The sequence below is a fragment of the Labrus bergylta genome, chromosome 7, assembly GCF_963930695.1.
Source record: "Labrus bergylta chromosome 7, fLabBer1.1, whole genome shotgun sequence".
Taxonomy (NCBI): Eukaryota; Metazoa; Chordata; class Actinopteri; order Labriformes; family Labridae; genus Labrus; species Labrus bergylta.
Window position 1 is genome coordinate 4,805,019 of NC_089201.1, and position 21,908 is coordinate 4,826,926.

The following is a 21,908-nucleotide window of genomic DNA, read 5'->3' on the forward strand; positions in this document are numbered from 1 at the left end:
TCGCTCGGCCAAATACTGGTCCTGCTGGCACACATGGCAACGCTCATGGAAAATTACAATGTTCTTTCCAGGACCCTTTTCGAAGCTGTGACAGTACTCTCTTGTCATCATGCGCCTCGATCCTGCCTCTGATAGCCAAGAGAGATAAGAGCTAAGCAGGTGAATTGTTTGTGTTTGGAATATGGCCACAGACAGCCAGCAGCAGACTGTGCAAACTGTGCATGTGGGTACATCACACATACAGTGACTTAAGTGATGGAGACAATTATGGTTGTCCAGTAGCGCCTAGGGCCGATGTCAGGCCTGTCTGGAATAGCATGCAGTCAGCTGGGACAAGATAGTATCGTTGCCTGGGCTTGCTGAATTTACAGTTACACACACACACACACACACACACACACACACACACACACACACACACACACACACACACACACACACATGCAGCACTGGATTTTAATGAAACCAACCTGCACTGGTATGATATCCCCTGGGTCATCTCAGTCTCCTACGCTTCAAGCTCTGTGTCCCCGTCTTCAGCTCACCATGAAAACACAGAGGAGTCACAGCAGAGCTGCACAAGCCTAATGTGGGAGAAAACTGTTTATTTTGCCCCCATCTCACCATCCCGACCATATAAACAAGTCAGCATTGTGGACATCTGTGTCTGCGTGTATAATGGATGATATAGCTGAAGGCCCTGAAAGACAGAGGGGGCTGGGTGCCAGGGAGAGATAATGAACCTCCTTTGAGTCGTGGGAAATGTTGGGAGGCTTTAGTCACAAGTATATCTAATTTGAGTAAATCAGACACCAACTAACAGCCATTGCAGGACCTCGCTGGAGGCTGGGATGTAGACGGAAGGAAGGCCGGCGCCGCTCGGAAAAATTGGATTCACTTTGATCTGCAATCCTTCAATATCTGAGTTGATAGGAGTGAAGCCGAGGCAAGAGGCGCAGCATGGTCTTATTGTCATCTTTCTTTTATCACACGCACTCATAACTACACATCTCCTCTCCTCTCCTTCTCTCCTTCCACTGAGGAAATAAAGTTTACGGCTAAATCTGCACACGTTGTTGGTTTCTGCTGCTGCAAGAAGACAGGCCTGCTACCTCTGCATGCCGAGGCTCCACATCTCCCGAGGCGCAGCCCGATCTGTCTCACTGCTCGACATCTGCCATGGCTGCCCGCTCTCCAGAGCAGCATGTCAGAGCTCCGCGCTGCACAGATGTGGCTCCATAAACAGACGTTGACATGCAAGACACGCAAGGCTGACCGCGCTGGTTGAAACTCCTCGTCCTAACTGTTTCTGGGAGGCGATTTCTACTTTAGAAGTAGAAAATGTTCAATAATGCCGTTATCGATAAGCAATAAAACATGAGCATATTTTAAATCTAGTAATTCCAGTGGAAAGATGTGAGGTGAATTATTTTTGTGAACAATCTGGTCATTAGGGCGCAGCTCAGCAACCTCTCACCTGCTGTGGATGTTCAACCAAACCGTGTTTACTTCCCAAAGTCATCTCTCCTGCTTGCCAGAGGACAGTGTGATTATTTGTCACCCATTCTGCAGATTATTCCTTTATCAAAGCCAGTGGAGATGGCGAGCAGGAGAGGAATGGTTACAGAGCCTGAATAACCTGCATAGAGAAAAGAGAATTGAATCAGATTTGCGGTGTTGACTGGCAGCACATCTGATAGCCCCTGGAGCAGGCCTACAGATAAGCACCGCGTCTTTATTAAAAAAACAGGCCTGCTACCTCTGCATGGCAGCTACAATAAACAAGGCTGGCTGTCTGCTGCCACCTCGTCCCCCGCCTCTGTCCTCCACCGTCTGAAAAAATCAGCTTCTTCGCTAATGCTCAGAATTGCTATAACGTGACCTTGCCCCACTTTCTTCATTTATCACCCGACGTGACAAGTCTGTAAGTAAAGCCCAGTAGCTCTTCATGAAGCAAAAATCTGATCTGCCAAGAACTTATTCACGACATAAGCTGCAATGTTTAATACAGCTGAAGCAACACGATGTTCCAAAGCGGCTTCCCAGAATTGCTCCAGAACATATTTAGATATATGGGTTAAGTTGTCTCATGTCACCGTCCTCAGAGGTTCTCACAAAATGGTGTTCTTTGTGAAAAGGGGTTTCAGAACGACGTGCCAATGGCTGCATTTATCGGGTTCATGTTTTTTTGTTTGCTTTCACGTCTCAGGAATAGATAAAAATCTCAGTGAAGGCGCCAGGAAACATCTCAAGTGGTGCTAAAAATACAAGTGCAAATGTTTAAAATGTCACAAAGGTGCAAGGTTATCACACACACACACACACACACACACACACACACACACACACACACACACACACACACACACACACACACACACACACACACACTGAGGCACTAACTGATGAGGCCTTGTGAGTATTAATATGCCTCTGTATGTGAATATTCTCTAGGAGAGATTTTTCTTTCTGGCGCTGCAGAAACATTCTGGGGGCCTTGAATCCTCAGTAAGTCATTGAAAACGCTGAGACGTTTTGTGTGTTTGTTTGGCGTCTCCAGGTGAACATGACGTCAGACTTGGAGGGCAGCGAGATGCTGGCGGAGAAGGCCGACAGGAGGGAGTTCATCGACTTGTTGACTAAGATGTTGACCATCGACGCAGACAAGAGGATCACCCCCATCGAAACGCTCAACCACCCCTTTGTGACGATGACGCACCTCCTCGATTTCCCACACAGCACACAGTACGAGGCCAACAGACCATGTTGTTGTTGTTGTTTATATTAATAATTAGTCTGTTATACAGTAAGTGCTCATTCTGTCTCTCTGTGCAGCGTCAAGTCCTGCTTCCAAAACATGGAGATCTGCAAGCGCCGTGTCAACATGTACGACACAGTCAACCAGAGCAAGACACCCTTTATCGCCCACGTGGCCCCCAGCACCTCCACCAACCTCACCATGACCTTCAACAACCAGCTGAACACTGTGCACAGCCAGGTACATCACAAAACAAACAGTCTCTCACCCAGCATGACACGCAGCCCATTTGATGCAGGCACTCACCAGTATGTAAATCAGTTTAGCTTTGGTTTCCTGCATTTTCATGCTTTGCTCCAATAGAATTATCAATGAATAACATGCATAACATATGCTGCTGGAAGTCGATAAAAAGCACAGATTAAAGTGGAAGTCCACCCGACTTCTTAAGAGAAGGAGTCCTGCAGAGTGTATTCACGACAATTCTTGAGTGTTTTACACGTTTCAGTATATGTCTTCATAAACTCATGTGCATCATAATAGATGATTAGAGCCAGGCTGAAATCCTCCAGCAACAACATGACAGATGGATGTTCCTAACACTCCCCTCGCATGCTGTCTTTAGCAAATAATTGTGTTTTAAACACTCACTTGTCTGATGTTGAACAGCTTAGCAGAGCGTGAGCTGCTGTTTGTCTCTTTGTTCTATTTTTTTTCCTCCCCATTCTTCCCGTCTGTCTGCACGTTTCCATGCTTACCGGCCTGCCTTTCTGCCTTGCGTGGATGTATATCTGTCTGCCTGCATTTCGGTCTGTGCCTCAGGTCCTGTGGGATTGTCACAAAGTGCTGATTACACACATGACAAGCCCCCACTTCCTGCTTGCCTTGCATTCTGGGGCTTTCAGGCCTTAAGAATCCCTTTACCAGGCTTCCTCTCCTTTTCCCCCTCCTCTCGCTCCGGTCCTCCTCGGTCTCCTCTTCTCTTCTTTTCCTCCCTCACCGTTTCTCCGGGTTGAGCCTGTGGTGCTTTACCGCTTCGCTCCTGTACCGTCTGTGAATCGAAACTGCTGACATTCGGCTTATGCCGGAATCACCCTGCCTCGGTTTGCAAGGTTTTCCAGATTGGGCTTAGTTACCACTCCCCCCCCCCCCCCTTCCTCCAACCCCTTCTCTTTAGTAAACATAGTTCTTTATCACCAACTATATCGAGCCGGCTCACACTGTGGAGCATGCGACAAAAACCCCGTCTTGCTGTGATTTAAATGGATTAACACTCCCTCCGCTTGTCTTTTCTGCGCCGGGCTCTCAGGGCATATAGACAGACTTAAGTTAGTGATTTATCCAACTCCATTCATTTGCAAGGCTGGAATGCATCTTTGGCTTGTGTTTTTTGCTGCTTCGGTGCTTGTGTATGATGAATGCCACGGCGCCTTATTGATTATGTTCCCTCCCCTGGTGTTTATCGAACACGCTAAAGAGAGCAAATGAAAAATGAAAGCGCTGTCTCTGTGTTTCCCTCCGCCTCTCCGTACGCTTAATGAAAGGGCTAAAATTAGACGAGAGGAGCAAATAGTACTTACAAGCTGAGCAAACTGTGGCTCTTCAAAGCATTTGTTTGTATCTCTGAGAGTCACAGGCAGTCCTCGCATTCCTCGTGTCGTTTTAATGGTCAAGTCATGCTGGAGGTGCAGAAGCTTCTATAATTACACGACGGCCGTGAGCTGTGAAATAATACTCCTGTCAGCCGTATTGATTTGCAGGCCACATAGTAAAGCTGTAACATGAAATGTCACATTTTTGCTGCATGCTTATGATAGTAGCTCATATTGATTCTGGAGCATTTACATTTAAACAGACTCATAATTTGATCGTCATTTAAGTGTGATGACGTGGGAGAGCTCTATGCTGCTGTGTGCTTAATTGTTGCTGAATTGTGTGATGAGACATTTAAAGAATCATTGATCAGTCAGTATTCAGAGGATGCACTCACTCTCTACATTTGTTTACCAGGAAACGCCAGAGGTGGTAAAAGTTCACACATTCTTCTTGTGGTCGGCGGTAAATATAGAAGAGCTGAAGTTATAGCCCCAAAAAAAAGCCATTGTGTCTGAATGTAGTAAAGCAGAGTATGAAATAAAAAAAGGAGCTTAGAATGACTCTTATCTCTTTTCTGTTTATTTTTAATGCTTGTTTTTCAAAGTCTCCAAGCCTGTTATTCTCTGGCCCTTTGAGGTTAAAGTCGGTCTTTGTTTTTTGGAAGGAGGTAAATAATGCAAAATAAGAATAAAAATAATACAAAGAGTTCAAAAGAAGAGAATATGCAAGAGGTTAAAGTAAGAAGCAGTCAGAAAAATAAAGCTCAGATACCTGAGAACTGATGCACGATTATCAAAGTCTCGGTCTGAATGTGCTCTGGTGGCAATTTCTCTCCCTGATGGTTGATTATTCTTTGAATTGTTGCATTGATTGGATCCCTGCACACATTCTTTCTCTCCTAATTAATCAAATCAACGGTCTGCATATTTTAAGACGCGATCAAATCAGTTCTACTATTTCTTTATTCTTCAATCAGCTTCCATTAATGATGCACTGCCATCCATCCTCTCTTGATCTGGATGTTGTTTTTACTTCTTTTTTTGGTGTGCATTGTTTTGTGAGAATATTTTTACCTTTCTGTTTTATGCCATGCCTGCTTCCTTGGAGCACTTCCACTCCCCTGTCATTCCCATCAGAACCTCCATGCTCATGATTTTTATTTTGGTCCCATCATTCCTTTAGGCCACCAACCTGGCTCCCTCCTCCACCAACAATGCCACCCTTTCCTTTGCAAGTCCTGATGTCTCCATACTAAACTACCAATCTGCACTCTACCAGCCTTCCGCTGCCTCCATGGCAGCCGTGGCCCAGAGGAGCATGCCCCTGCAGCCGGGGGCTCCCCAGCTCTGCGCTGCCCGGCCTGACCCCTTCCAGCAAGCGCTCATCGTCTGCCCACCTGGCTTCCAAGGTAAGGAGGTCTCACCGGTCACTATGCATTAGTCTAAATGGATAGATATCTGGTCATCTGTGCAAAAACAGAAAGTGCCTCCTCTACAACAGACCATAATATGAAGAAAAAACAGATTTAACTGCTTTTATTTTGTTACCACACATACTGCACTGCTTTGTTTTCTTTATTATTCCATCTCAGTGCACAGACGTTTGTCCCTTTATGGTGACTGTTTGTTTTTCCGGTGCCAAAGGCAGTGTCAATCGTGCCATACAAACTGTGATTCAATGATAACTTAATGAGGCAATTAATCATTTGAAAGGATATTTGTATCTTTGTGTAACGCTTACTCAGCCCCGCTTTGTCTCCTCTGTGTTTGCTCTGGGAGGGCAGAAAAGCTCCGAGGCATCTTCTAGTTTTTTATTTATTCTTTCTGTGGGACTGGTGATAAAAAAATAATCTCCATTATTAGAAACAGCTTTTTTATACCATTGCCATGACTACTGTTTTTGTTTTCCTAAGTGGCGTCGCTATGTTTGAACACAGCAGAAGGATTTTGACATCTGTTGAATGCAGATTAATCAGCGTGCATATAGAACATGTTATCTTTTCTGTCACTGTATTTAACAGACGGCAGGCTGTTGGGTTTTTTTTAAATGACAGATGGGGGTGGATATTGCTATGTGTGTTTGTTTACATCCTCTGTTCATGTGCAGGGCTGCAGGCGTCCCCTTCCAAGCACACCGGTTATTCTGTGCGGATGGAGAATGCTGTTCCCATAGTGACCCAGGCCCCTGGTGCCCAGCCTCTTCAGATCCAACCGGGTCTGCTCACACAGGTAGGAAGAGATTTCAGCATCACAGAGAAAGACCTCATAGTTTCTTGGGGTCTTAACAATTCTCCCGCCTGTTAGACTTGGAACAGCAAGCATTATAAGCCTCCACTAAGAATAGCATCCGTCGATGGAAGCTGGAAATCACTCAATGTTCGTGACCCTGCCCCTGCTGGCAGCTGTTTTTTTTTTCCTGAGCGCATTCAGGCCAAGCTCTCCTGTGCATTGCTTCCTGCCTCTCTGTCTCTCGCTCCTCTTCCTCTGCCCCGCTCTCCTGGAGGCTGAGGCTGCTACGGTCTGATGCACACAAAAGGCAGGAGCCTTTCACACAGAGCAGGCCGTCACCGAGGCCTGCACAGTGGAGCCGGAGCTTTAGCTGCTAGTATACTGTTGTTAGACGTAACTGAGAGTGACTGAGCATCACTCTCTCTGCACTGACTAAAACACACACACACACACACACACACACACACACGCACACACACACACACACACACACACACACACACACACACACACACACACATACTCTCACACACACACACACACACACACACACACACACACACACACATGTTGTACATCTCTACCATCACCACACCATCTCTTTCCCTATGGAAATTTCCATGAAGGCTTTAAATATCCCTGAGAATCCGGGGAGTTTGAAGCACTCCCTTATCTCCAGTTAATCATGCAGTAGGCAGGCAGGGAGGCAGCAGCGCTCTGTGTGTCAGTGTGTGTACGCGCCTGTGTTTCTGTGGTGGGTTAATCTGTCAGATACCAAATGGTGATTAGCTCCAGGGCTGTTTCCAAGTCAGGCGCTCCAAATTACAGGCCTCAGAGGATCCTGGGAGGTCAGGGGAAGCTTGAACGAGGCTCTGCATGACCATAATATTCACAACATCACGGATCCATGGAGATGATGGATTAATGAAAATTAGATATCGTACATAAATGAACATCAAGTGTAGCTCACACATTGCTAGCATGCTCTGCAGGTATCCACCCCTGTCTGCACACATGTTAAACAAAGACAGGCAATAGTTAATGTAAGCAGATGGTTTATATAGGCCAGCAGGCAGCACACCTAATAACTGGGTGTGTTGCGTGTGTGTGTGTTTATTCCTTTACTGTGGGAGGTCTTGCAGTCTTGGCAGACTCCTTGTTTTCTTCTTAGTTGCATGCTCCCCACCTGTGCCTGCACCCACCCACTGCTCACTGTTGCCCATGCAACCCCTTTGCCCACATTGGACCCATGCAAGTTTGGCCTTGAGCTCCCCGGGGTGTGCAGAGCAAGGGAGGCTCCGTGGAGGGAAGCAGGGGAAACCAGCAGGACCTTTATCTGGAGCAGGAATGCAGAAAATGTGGAAACAATTGGGGAGTGAGAGCTGGGGCTCTCAAAGCCCTGAGGTGACAAAGGGTTTTCACCCGGGGAGTGTAGGTCGAGGTGGGAGGCAAGCGGGGCCTGCTGATAGTGATGGTGGGCTATGAGAAGAAAGAAAACGGCTTCTTAACTGGGTTACCATTTCAGGGCAGACAGGCTGGTTACACAATGCAGACGCAGAGCGAGAGAGGCATGTAGAGTGCCAGGAATGGAGATAGAGCGAGCGGGAGGCGGAGGAGCAGGAGATGGATGGATGTATTAGAGTGTCTTAATGGCATGTTGATAAAAGGCCGTGGATGTGGTCTTGGATGTAAAGACCATCACCAGCTCCAGAATGTTCCATTAGAGATGTCAGTCATCGGAACACAGACGAGGCAGCTCTGCTGGCCTGCAGATGCCCCCCCGCTGCACTCAGACAACAGGCTGCGAGGTTCTGACTCAACGTGCCTGAGACAAAAAAACAATCCAACTTCCACAAGCCAGAAACCAGAATACAGAGTGAGCAGCTACTTTGTGTCAGAATAGAATCGAAAGAGACAGAGCAGAGCCTGCACGTAAATACAGAAATAAAGGTGGAGATAAAGTTAAACGACAAGGGTAAAATAAAGCTACTGTAGCACATGCAGCGATTATCTGCTTTGCATTTTGTGTGCTGCTGCTCTCTCTCCTCTCTCTCTTCCTTTTTTTTATCGTCCTTCTCTCTTTCTATTTAAACCTGTGTGTGCTGCAGCACATACTGATGCTGTTGTAAATAGATGTGCAAATGGTATTAAAGGAACAATTCATTAGCCCTGACATTAAAGTGCTAATCAATAGAGCTGCATTAAACTATTAGGGTTACACACACAGTAATACACCAACACGCTTAGGCATGCATGCACGCACACTCATCTTGGCACATCTTGGGGCGTAATATGCCTGTTTCTCCTCCTCTTGTGCATCAGAAATACAAAGTAGCTGCTCTCCCAGCAGCTTGAGCAGAACTACACATTTAATTAGAACATAGGCTGATTTGACACGAGTCAAACACATAATCACACTAACACTCATGCACTCACTCTTACACATGCACACACAGAGAGGAGCTGCTGTACTTCTTTATTAAGTCCTGGTCTTATCTCTTTTTGTTGATGGATGTCTCCTTGAAGCCGGTGGAGTTCATTTTGCATGCCCAGCAGCGAGTTTAACCAGCTGTTACTCACTTTTGAAAAACGTATTGAGATTTATCACAACACTCCAAAACGTATCAGCCAAGTTCAATGGGTTCCTTTTTATTCATGCATGTATTAAGTTTAAAGTAAGACAAGCTAAATTAATTGGTCAAGTGAATCATGCATGACTTTGCAGCCCCATGTCAGCTTTTTTAAAAATAAAATCAATAAGTGTCACAGCTTGGATTTTGTGTTACATGGCAGCTGACTGTTCTTTCTTTCTCTCCATTTGTGTCTCCCCCATTTTCTCCTTGTTTTCGTTTCTCCCCCCTCTCCGTGTGTTCTCTCCCCCCCTCAGCAGGCCTGGCCCAGCGGCACCCAGCAGATCCTGTTGCCTCCAGCGTGGCAGCAGCTCACCCACACCTCAGTCCAGCATGCCACTGTCATCCCCGACTCCATGAGCAGCACGCAGCCACTCGGCAACTGGAGGTGAACTACACTGCTTCCTTACTTTAAAACCGCTCCAAGCCAGACTTAACCTTTACTGATTTGTGGATCTGGAGAGCATTCATTGATGTCTGAATATTTGTGGCCTCCAGTTTTTATTCTACTTCACAAAAGGATTTCGCTGGATAAATCAGTCCAATAGGTTGACATGTCATTTAAAGCTCTGAAAACAAAGCACTTTGTGAAATCACCTTTCTACACAGAACATCAGGCACAAGTCTGTAGCACAGGTCACATAAATTGATTCCAAAGGCCTGCAGTGGTTTTATGGCTTTTATAGGTCAAAATGTTTCCATTGGAAGATGGTTTTGTATTAGACTGATTGACCGAGGAGCCTGTACCTCCGTGACAGCCTGTCCTCTATCTTCAGTGAATCACAGTCCCCATGTGAACACTGGTGCTTGTATAAGAGCAGATTTACCTCGGGGAGATGGGATATATGTACACGTAGAGGCATCACGCTGAGTACAGCCTGTCACTGCGATGACTCGATAAAAGGATGGATAGATGGGAGAAGGCGATCTGCAGGGAGATAAGGCAAGGATGCAGGTATATAATGTGTATGTTCACCACAGCCGGGGCCATCAGTGCTCAAAAAAACATTCAGAGCTGTCCATCTGTGACCAGACACCCTGTCTCCACCCGCCCTCCCCCCTCCTGTCCAGTGGCAGCTCTGTTGTCCTCAGAGAAACGATTGGGAAAGTGTCGCACTTCCTCTGCAGAGCTATCGCTCCACAGCTGCTGGTGTCAGCTCCTCTGCCCTCCATCTCTGCTCCCTCCCTCCCTCACTCCCTCTCTTACTTCTCTCAGCTTCTTTTAAAGTTAGCTGCTGCCACCTGCTGGATTCTGAAGGAAATACCCCTCTTCTCTTCCATCCATTTATATCTTGCAGTAGTTTGTACTTTACCACCTCCCATGCAGGTTTATTGTTATTTTAGTAACATGAGATTGTGTTCTGTTTGCAGGAATCCCCATCCTCATGGCAGCCATTATAATCCCATCATGCAGCAGCCAGCATTGTTAGCCGGCCACGTCACTCTCCCATCAAACCAGACGCTAAACGTTGGAGTGGCACATGTAATGAGGCAGCCCCCAGCCAATAACAACTCCTCTTCCAAAAAGAGCAAACAGCACCAGATGTCTGCCAGGTACGCTCAGATGACTGTAGACTTACTGTAAATCATCATACTGACAGCTGAACATCACCACAAAGAGATTCTTCACATCTCATGGCTTTTGATATGGAGGTCTTTGATCTTCAGCATCTGTGTAATTTCTCCTCTCCATCAGGAACATGTCAGCCTATGAGGTGTCGTCCTCTCAGGCGGTGCTGTCCCCGCAGCGCTCCAAGCGGGTGAAGGAGAACACGCCTCCCCGCTGCGCTGTGCTACAGAACGGCTCAACCTCCAACTGCCCGCCCCAGCAGGGCTGTGGGGGCAGCAGTTGGGGGGTTAACGAAGCGGAGCAAGCTTCCAGCACCACCCACGACCATCAGCACCAGCATCACGTCCCCAGACAGACCATAATCATCCCCGACACGCCCAGCCCTGCAGTCAGCATCATCACCATCAGCAGTGACACGGACGAGGAAGACGATCACAAACAGAAAAACAGGTCAGTTCTGTTTTTTGAGGCATCACAAAGGGGATAATCATGTTACTGTAAATTGCTGCTGAAGCTTCTCAGGCTTGTGAAAGCCACGTGACTTTTCAAAACAAAGCACATTACAGAGGATTGAAGTCACAGACAAGAGCTGAGACATGTTTTAAAACACGGCATGTGTCAGCTGACTTACACCTATTTAGGGTTGCCATGGTACCAGAGTTTTGTTTCCAAAAGCAGTAAAAATGAGTCATAATTAATACCTGTTTTTCGTTACTATGGTAAAAAAAAGTAGAGGCCCACTCACCTTATTTTGGAGAATTTTTTTGCCACTCCTGCACACTGAAATGTTGCCAATGTATTTGCAGGTTAAGACAGTGTCACCTTCTCTGCTCTCCGTGTATGCTAAAGAGACGCCAAAATAAAGTCAGTCATTTCCAACCGGGTCTCTGAGTGGACCTTCGTTGCTCTCGCTCTCTCAAAATATGTCTTTTCAAAAGCATCTGTACTTTTATTCTAGATACTATCAATCATTAAAATAACAGAGATTGTTTTGTTTTAAAGTATAAAAGTATCAAACATTTGAACAGCCTTGAATGTTAAGGCGATCAGGGTTTTCAAGAGGCCTCCTGCAGAGGCATCATGGCTCCATAATCTATCCAGTGTCAGGTAGAAAAAAGAAATTACCAAGATACCAAAGTGCTGGTATTTCCGCGTGTGAGAGACAATTCATGCAATGGGTGGCTGGGAAATGTTGCCATTGAACCCTTTAGGATTAGAGAGCCGATCTTGTCTGTTGAAAAAGAGAAATCAAGCACAGGTAGACCTAAAGGATAGTAAATATCTAATAATGAATTAATGTTGATGTAACTCAAATAAGAAGTAAGATAAATGTTTGAAATTCCATTATTTCACTTTTAAAATAAAAGTTGTTAGGCTTTTATTTTGAAATTTTGTACTGTCTTAAGCTGAGAGTACTTTACTTGCTGCTTGACTTCAACCCTGCTTTTATTTTGAAATAAAGTAAGGCCCTTCTGGTAGAGTGAAGGTTAGGACATGAAGTTAAGCACTGAAACAGGAAGTGGTTAGGGATCCCAAACTGAGGTCAAACAGCTCAAAGGAACGGTAACAAAGGTCAATGTGTGATGTCATGAGGTCAGTGTGTGATGTCATAAGGTGGATATTACTTTGGACTCGTCAGCTGAGCTGTCTGAGAGTTTGTTAAAGTGAAATGAGACATTCAAAGATGCAGCAGTGTCCATCTTTTACATCACTGAGACTACAGGGAAACACTGAGGACGACTATCTACAGTGAGCCTAAAGGGACAAAATAGCACAAGATTAATCGTGATTAAAAAGAATTAATAGATTATTAGACTGAATTAGACTTAAATTAATCACGATTAAGTAGTTAATGTTGACAGCCCAAATTATAAGACATGTTTGGTAACATATGTCAGTGTCACTGATATCAGATGACCATTAAAGACTTTGACTTTTATAAAATGCTAACAGGTTCCACCCAAAGTCAGAAATGACACACCAATGAATTATTTTTCATCCCCTTAGAACGAAGCAAAATGGAAGAAGACAGCAGTAAGATATTTTGAATAAGCCAGCATGTGTTATATTACTGTGCTGATGGCTTTGAGTCACTCGAGTTGATTTCTCACAAACGTTTCTCTTTGTCCTCCTCTTTTCTCCAGATCGTCGACGAAGCAGCGGAAGAATGTCATCAGCTGTGTGACGGTCCACGATTCACCCGACTCTGACTGTTCCAGCAACAACAGCCCATACACTGTGGAGTCCAGACCCCCCAACAACAACAGCTACGACACAAAGACCACCATCCTGGACAACTACAACAACGGAAACCCCCGCACCATCATCATCCCCCCTCTCAAAACCCAGAACGGTGAGGTCCCCAATGAGTGTGAGCGGCTCATGCCAGGTAAAGGCCTGTCAGAGTTTCTTTCTTGAACTAAAAACTGAGATTATTCAAGCTTCTTCTTCTAAATTAATCACATGTATCCTCTCTTACAGAAGCAATGAACCATCTGAATTCAGCGTACAAGTTCAAATCCACTGGCATGGTGTCTGGCAATAATCACATACCAGGAGGCTTGGCAGGAGGTGGGTCCTACCGCCAGCGCTCAGGGCCCCACCACCTCCAGCAGCAGCCTCTCAATCTCAGCCAGGTAAATCCAGACGTACATTTTTTACTGTACATGTGAAAATCTGTGAGCAAATGAATATGCCAGCTTTGTGACACATTAGTACAAATAATGTAAAAAGGAAAAGAGTCCGATGGTGACCTCATGTACCAACCAACACCTTTAAATCTTATTAAGTGGATCAGGGTTCAATTCAAAGAAACTGTGCCATTAAAGGCATCAATGGAGGTATGATCAGTTAAATAGCAGAGTTAGGCCTCGTGTCCACCTAGCTGAGAAGATAATCGTTGCACGTCCTTCCTGTCTCCATGACAACAGTTTGTTGACAACGGCCGCTGTATGACCGACACGGCTCTGTTACTTTTTACTGAATGTTTTATATTTGAGGTAGTTTTTTACCCGACACGAAGCAAAGAGGATGTGAGTACAATAGACGATCTGTAGTACAGGGAATATCATACATTTTGAAAAGAGCGCCCGTGACGTCAACAGCGGCTTTCTAAAAAGTTGAAAGATTTTCAACTTGAGCACTCAGAGCGGCCGTGAAAAAGACACTGGGCGCTTCTCTTTTCATCCAGACGGCTGCTGGCTGCTGGCTGCTGCGAACGCTCTCATTGAAAACAAAAAAGACGCTGGCGTTGCGAAAAAAGACGCTAGGTGGACCCGGGGTCTAAGATAAATAATCAGTAAGAGTGTAAAGTACAACAACGATAATATCTATAACGCACCGCCATATTGTACAATTTAAAAGGTAATCGTGCATGAGAATAAGGAAAGGTGAAATTCAGCATCATGAAGTCTTTCTCTCTTCTCCTCCTTCAGGCCCAGCAGCACATGGTAGCCGAGCGAAATGGAGGTCATCGGCGCCAGCAGGCCTACATCACCCCAACCATCGCCGCTCAGGCCCCGTACTCCTTCCATCACAACAGCCCTTCCCACACAGGCAACGTCCACCCGCACCTGACCGCCGCACACCTGCCCAGCCAGCCCCACCTGTACGCCTACACCACCCCTGCCGCCCTGGGCTCCACCGGCACTGTGGCTCACCTGGTAGCGACGCAGGGTTCGGCACGCCATGCCGTTCAGCACGGAAGCTACCCACCCAGCATCGTCCACCAGGTCCCGGTGAGCATGGGCCACCGCGTGCTGCCCTCCCCCACCCTGCACCACAGTCAGTACCAGGCCCAGTTCGCCCACCAGGCCTACATCAGCGCCTCGCCCGCCTCCACTGTCTACACTGGATACCCGCTGAGCCCCACCAAGGTCAACCAGTACCCTTACCTCTAGAGAAGACACTGACTGACACTGGAGAGCCTGACCCAGCTCTGCTGCTTCCCCCCGAACCCCCACCCCCCCCCCCCCCCCCCCGCCCTGAGCCCCGTCTACCCCTAAACATCCTCTCCTCAACCTCAGACATAAACAGAGACAGAGGAACATGCAATCCTCATGAAACTGTCACGTATAACTTGAAGATATAACGACAGAGAGAGAGAGAAAGAAAAAAGATTGAAGTCTATCCAGAAGGGAATGAAGGGGTAGATTTTCAGAGGGGGACTGTTTAGTTTTCCTTTATATTCTGTTTCTGGAATGGGCCAGTTTTGCTTTGATTTGATTTTTCTTTGCTTTACTTTATGAGGAAAATGACATCTCACCAGTTTTCCAGGGAGAGTTTGAAACAGGCCCTTTTGGGGACATTGGAAGATTTCTGGTTTCTTTACTTTAATTTCCCCCTCTTAAACTGGAGAAGACGTGACTGTTGAACAGGGGTTACTGACTGGAAGTTCGGAATCCCAAGAGACTTGGGAGAAGGTGAAATACGGAAACCTGCTGCTCTTCAAAGAAAAAAATATTGATGGCCTTGAACTGTCTTAATATTTCCAAATCATTCGCGGTGTGGGGAGAACAGAGAGGAGAACCTCCTCCCCCCCCCCCCCCCCCCCCCCCCCCAACCACCGCCCGCTCCACCTTCTCCGAGCCGAGGAGGCTTCTGGAAATATAACCAACAGAAGACAACAAACTTTTTAGCGTATTTATAGATCTTTTTTTTTTCTCCTTTATGTTTCACCTTTATGACAATTCTTCAGTTTTAGCTAGGTGTCTTAGCTGGGCCCCGTTCTTAGAATGTAGCAGTCTGCACCCGTTTGTTTAAGAACAAAACCTTTTTCCTTATACCAATAGATTTATTTGTTCCTCTTTTTTCAATGTGATTGCACAAAGTGGTTATAATAACATAGGCATGTACAACGTGATTGTCTGTGTGTGCTACTGTCAGCCATGCGTGTGTAGTCCACCTCTTCAAAATTCTCTTCAGTCTTTAGGTTTTTTGACATTGTTCCCTCGTAGTGCCTTACAGATAAACCGACACAGTTTACTCGGCTTGGATCCCGAAAGCCACAAGAGACTAAAGCTATACTTAGAGAGACGTGTTTCCCTGGTTTGACATCCCAGTCGGGGCAGTTGTAGCTCTCTTCCAGGTGTAGGCTCAGCCCTCGCTGTTCCTTTCCCTTAATGACAGCAAACTATAAGTGATGAAGATTAATGTCAGAGTTGATATCACGCTGTGTTTTTTTTTTTTTTTATTACGCGTGCATGAGATAACTTGCCTGGAGTACTTACCAAAGTCATAGATAAACTCTTGTTACAGTTGCTCTGAATTGATGTAAATATGGAAATGTACAGTAATGCTGTAGCTGTAAACCTCAATCACAGTGACACCCAAAAGGTGGCTTTAGTTTGAAATATTTGGGTTTTTTTTTTTTTAAATGTTTTTAATCCCACAGTGGGGAATTCATGCAATGTGATCACAGAGCAGAGATGTTAGCCTGGTTTTCATGCAAAGGGGATGAGTTACAGTACAATGTTTGAGACACAGTAGAGGTTGTGTTTTTTTTAAAGGCTAAAAGCTAGTCCGAGAGAAGGGCCTGACAGAAAGTGATTGTTGCCACGAGAGTGATGCTGTGAGGCTAGAGATAGTCATGCTGCAGAGACGAGACAGAGTATCGAGGGTTGTTTGAGAGAGATACTGTGTAGGCACGAGTGAGGGGTCTGGTTGAAAGCGTAGGGTTAGTTTAGGTAGAGAGCACGGAGGTTTCGGGGGGCGACACTCTCTACCTTAAACGGGACTAAAATGGTAGCAAGTTGGCACTGAGCAGGTTGATAGTAACACTGAGCCCGGTTTGGTCGGTAGGCGCCGCAGGGGCACCACCTCACCTGAATGCACACTTTAATGGATCCTTTTGTTGATGTCATTTCTTGCAGTTTGTTTCTTCGTTTCTCCAGCAAAGGTAATTGGATGTTATTCGTTGAGGTTTTGGGTAGCAGCTGCAGGAACAGAACAGGAGGGAAAATGCCACAGCGTACACCTGGAAGGGCACCTTGTGGACGATTAGTTGTCACTGTCCATTTGTCTTCGAAAGCAGGTACACCGCAGACATCACCACGCCAGCTGAACGGGATACCTGAACACTTAGAGAACCAATAGGGCTGTCGCTTTGTGTGTCTGCTGCTTGATTAAACAAACATCTTTTTTTTTTTGTAGCCAATGATTCAAATAATCTCCTCTGTTCATCTGTCCCCACATCAGAACTGCTGATGGTTTAGTGAACCCCCCCCCCTCCCTTCATGGTATGCCATAGTACTTGCATTTGAAGTGATTATTTCTTTTCTTTTTTTTTTACTTAACATTATCTTGGACTTTTTTGACATGGCTGTAGTACAAGTTTTGTGTTTATTTTTTAGAGATTGTTGCAATAATTCTTGTGGATGTTTTATCTGAGTGTGTGTGTGTGTGTGTTTTTATTATATGTCAGGCTCATTTCTCTTTTGTAACCTGGGGGGGGGGGGGCTGATGTACAGTAATGTTAAGTATTCCTTGGAGATGGGTGCACCTGTGTAATCGTAAGAGTTAAGTTTGGTGGTAATCCACGGGGCCCGTGTAGAGGGGGATGCTCTGACTTTAGGAGTGCCACATCTGGGTTTGAAATCCAATGATTTCCCTTTTTTGGGGGGGCCCCAGAAAAGGTTTGTCATCCTGGTACTTGTTTCCCAAAAAACTCTCCACTCCCCTTCAGGTCCAGCATGCAAGCCTCGGGTGCAGGCAGTGTAAAGATGTGATTACATAGTACATTGCTGGTTACATCATACTTCTCTGTTTTTGTTTTTGTGTTTGTTATTTTATTGTATCTACTTGTTTTCCTCTGGGCCTCTAGGGGTCTAAGCACACAGGCATAAGGGAGATGATTTTCCATTGAAATCTTTTGGGTCTTCTGTTATGAGACAGACTACTGAAACATTCCACTGTTGGAGGTGTTACCCACGCTACACTGCTGTCTGTCCCCTCGCTGGTCTACACTTTGGGGCACCATCACCATCATTCTAGGACTTTTTTCTCGCTCCTCTCCACCAAAGAATTCAACAGATTGATCATGTACAGCACAGTGCGAGTAATCCACCACAGTGTTGCTGTAGAGCAGACATGCAATAACTTCTGGTGTCATCGTTAAATCGCTTTAAAGTGCTTTTTTGAGGACATTTTCTTTAACATACAATTCAATGCATTTGTGCAAGTACACCGGGAGGATTTAACATACTTAATGCATACAGCACAGTTATTATGTTGTGTTCGTTTTGGACGGAGCTGCAGTCTGTGTTTAAGCTTTTTTTTCTTCTGTTCATTACTCCTCACACTTTGCCCCCTGTTGACACTGAATGATCAGCAATTCTCTAACCTCTCTCCAAATTACGAAGCCGGTTCTTTTTTCTTTCTTTTTTTTATGTTGTTGATGTTGTTGTAACTTTATTGGTGTTATATGAAAAAGAGTTTGTAAAAGAAAAAAGAAGAAAAACAACCTTGTTTTACATTAGCGTGCCATTGAATAGAATGATCTGTGAAAACTATTAATCAAAAATGTACCAACTATACCTTTAAAATAAGGTCACCTGCACAAAATGAATGTAATATGTGACCTGCTACATCTGAAATGGCTTTAGATCTTTCTCAGTGGGTGACCGTTTCATTTCTACACCATTTGTGGCCATGCATGATGCAATAATTATACATCCGATCTCCAGCAAAAATCCCATATGAGAGGCATAATGTAAATGACCACTCCCCCCCCCCCCCCCCCCCCCCCACACACACACACACTTTATATTGGGATATCAAATGATTACTATTTTCTCAAATCAAACACCTAATTAAGAGAAGCCCTGTGTGTGCAACATTGTGGAAAATGACTTGATGTGTTTATGATTCCTTTTGTCTCTTACTCTGTTTCACATAACCAATGTTTTTTGTGTTTTTTTTTAAGAAAGCGGAATCAGACATGTGAGCGTAACGTAGATCGAGTGACCTTACAATTACCAAAACGTGCTTAAGTAGAGTGTCAAAATGTTTTGTGTTGTTGAAATGAGCATAGCCTTCCCAGCTGACAACCCCACTGTTAAGAGTACTGCCTTCCAAATAACCATCAGTACCTCCAAATTAAATGGTGACATTTTGAATTAGACAAGAGTAAATAAGGCCGTATTTAGTAAATAAAAATTGTCTCCCGCAGAAGCATGCGAAACACTGAGAAACATTCCTGAGAGCATGAGGGGACACTGTGCTGCATCACAAACTCAAGTCCACTTCAAGCTCTGCAAGACGTGAACACACACACACACCAACCTGCAACACTCTCACTGTTAAAAATCCTGGGACAACGTCGCTAGCCACTTCCCAAAGTACAATAGGGTTAGGGGACAGGTGTTAGGTGGATTAATCATGAGCTGACCTACTCGCTGTCACAAGGAAATCCATAATCCTGCTACGCAAGCATTCTTAAAGCCCTTTTCGGATGAGAGTGTGTGGTGTGTTTATTTTAATGTAACATTGTTTCAGGAGGCCTGCGCCTTCTTTTGCTGGCTTTTCCTTTGGGGGAATTCAGGGTGAGGAGGTCAAGGTTTGATGCCTTCGTTTGTAGCGGGCGTCAGATGATTAGTTTGAATCTCTCTATTTATTCTAATTTGAAGGTCAGGCGTAGATATGAAAATATGTCTCCTGCCTTTAACCCCCAAAATTGCTCTTTGATTGTGTGTTTACATAACTGAAAATTGAAGCTTACTCTTGGAGAGATGTCTGGCTGACGATAATTGTTTTTGCGGTGTCAGTGAACGTAACCTAGAAGTAGTACTGTAGACCAAAGCTCACAATCAAAGACAGATTTACACTGCAGAAATATTCATCTCATGCCAGAGGTCACGTTAAAGTCACAATCCCCTCTGCTACAATTCGACGAGTGAATCCCTGCTTGAAGAGCTTCCTCGCACAAAATATATTCATGCAAGTGAGAGAGGAGTTGATGACCATGTTCTGGAGACCTGAGAGTGCATCAAACCCTGACCCCCGTGTTGCGTCCATTGCTGTATGCTTTCTCAACGGTGTAAAATCTCATTCTTTTGTCGATGAAGCTAAATGTGTGCTGCAGTCTTTTTCCTATAGTATGCTTCTCCGTTAATCGTCTTTTTCTTATTTACTTTTGTTTATCGGGGTGTGATGTCTCATTATTTCAATCTGTTGACGTAGCGTTCTATGTATCCCCCGTTCCTTAGCTTAATATTCTTAAGTATGTTATGAGAATGGATATTTTACTGGCTTTATAGAATGTTTTAAATAAATATAATAACGACAATAAGAAGAAGGATTAATTAAACCTCTTAACGAGATGAGTACTTGCTAACTAAGCGCTTGTGTTATACCATTACGATGTCGTGTGCTTCTCTTAATCATTTTCGTTGTAGAAAAATGGAGTGGATTTATATTTAGGCTTTTGAAAAAAAAATGGAATGATAGCATTGTACATTTAAGGGGAGGATTTGAACAGACGAGCAGCTTGGTCAAATAGAAGAATAGAGTTATTTTAATTGTCCTCTTTACTAACTGTAGGCTGAGAAGGGGCTCGCGTTGTGGTGAACTATGTTATAGCTTGTTATTCACTGTTACTTTTGATCATTTTTTCGGTCTCCGAGGTGAATCGAGTTATTAATGAGAATTTGTATGCTCACATATGCATATTGTATATGTGTAGAAATGTAATCACACTTTGTCTTGGATTTACATTAAACTGTTAAGTCACGGCTACAGTCTCCTGTTTTCCTCTACTGTATTCTCTGTGTGTGTGTGTGTGTGCGTGTGTGTGTGTGTGTGTGTGTGTGTGTGTGTGTGTGTGTGTGTGTGTGTGTGTGTGTGCGTGCGTGCGCGTGCGTGTGTGTGTTGAAGCAGGAAGCAGGAAGACTGTTTATTCTCTCACATATTTATTCCATTTCTTAATTCAACTTAGCCCCTCCCTCTCTACCACCTCCACCTTCTCCCTGCTCTGGTGATCAGCTGATTTGTGGCGTTTACTTTTTAAGTAATAAACCAACCAGATGAAGTGATTAACAGCACGGTTTGGGAAAGAATGGACCTCATGCTCGATGAGTGAAACATTTGATTGTTAAAAACACTACTTCAACATGTAAACAAGTGCTGAGTACGTACTTTAATACCGTAGGGTGTGTGAATGTGAGTGTGCGTGTTTGGGGGGGTGTTTAGAAGTAATATATGACCACTCCTTCATTTGCAGTGCTCCACCTCCCACCTGAAGATCCCATCTTGGTGAGCACACACTTTGACCCTAGTTGTTATGTCAGATTGAAAGTGAAGACCACTTTACAGGAAAATAATATGTGGGTCAATAGAGTAACAATGGAACAAAAGTACACAAAGAACAACACAAAACTAATGAATGAAAACAAGTCCCAACAAGAAGCTTGGGTGGTACATTGCTGGGGGTGGCAACCGCCTCAGCGCCTGATGCCCACCCCACCCCTTGTGTCCAACTTAAAGTGGCTGAGTCCTACAGCATGTCCAGTCTGAGACTTCAAATAAGCTCTTTGAGTTTTCTACCTCTTCCTGCACAGATTGTATTACAGTATTTGAGTATAAATATAATCAAGTCAAGTTGATTTCTACAACACATTTAAAACAGCCTCAGCTGACGTAGGTAGGTATATATTTATATTTAACAAATAAATCAAATGAAAACAAGTTTAGAAATATTTTTAATGAAATACATAAAAATACTTAAAAGAAATCATGGAATAGCAATTTACACAGAAATAAAATGGTAAATAGACTTGAGCTTGTATAGCGCTTTTCTAGTCTTCTGACTACTCAAATCGGTTTTACACCTCAGCTCACACCTGCACATTCACACACTGATGGTAGAGACTGCTGTGTAAAGAGACCATCAGAAGTAACTAATCCCATTCATATGCCGCCGATGAAGCAGCTGGAGCAATTTGGGGTTAAGTGTCTTGCCCAAAGACACATCAGACATGTGACTGAAGGAGCCAGGGTTCGAACCCTCAGCCTACCGGTTGAGTGATGACTCTACCAACTGAGCCACAGCTGCCCCCTCTCTGCTGCATGTAGCTGAGTAAAAATGACTTACATTTACTTACAGTGGTTCAGACTAGCAAACACAAGTTATA

General features: G+C 44.7%; 1 protein-coding gene across 6 annotated transcripts in view; it reads left to right on the forward strand.

Moving 5' to 3' along the window:
* hipk2 (homeodomain interacting protein kinase 2) overlaps positions 1 to 20,512 on the forward strand; it is a 79,508-nt gene extending 58,996 nt beyond the window's left edge. Inside the window, exons 6-15 of one of the 6 annotated variants that reach the window (XM_020651094.2) lie at positions 2,561 to 2,745; positions 2,836 to 2,998; positions 5,537 to 5,762; positions 6,461 to 6,582; positions 9,470 to 9,600; positions 10,584 to 10,766; positions 10,909 to 11,232; positions 12,927 to 13,171; positions 13,267 to 13,418; positions 14,217 to 20,512. In XM_020651094.2, the coding sequence (XP_020506750.1) occupies positions 2,561 to 2,745; positions 2,836 to 2,998; positions 5,537 to 5,762; positions 6,461 to 6,582; positions 9,470 to 9,600; positions 10,584 to 10,766; positions 10,909 to 11,232; positions 12,927 to 13,171; positions 13,267 to 13,418; positions 14,217 to 14,681 (2,196 nt within the window). In that variant the 3' untranslated portion in view covers positions 14,682 to 20,512. Of the gene's footprint in view, positions 1 to 2,560; positions 2,746 to 2,835; positions 2,999 to 5,536; positions 5,763 to 6,460; positions 6,583 to 9,469; positions 9,601 to 10,583; positions 10,767 to 10,908; positions 11,233 to 12,926; positions 13,172 to 13,263; positions 13,419 to 14,216 lie in introns of all 6 variants that reach the window. The other 5 variants (XM_065956530.1, XM_020651096.2, XM_065956531.1 and 2 more) reach the window with 5 other exon arrangements.
* Positions 20,513 to 21,908: the final 1,396 nt, after the last annotated feature.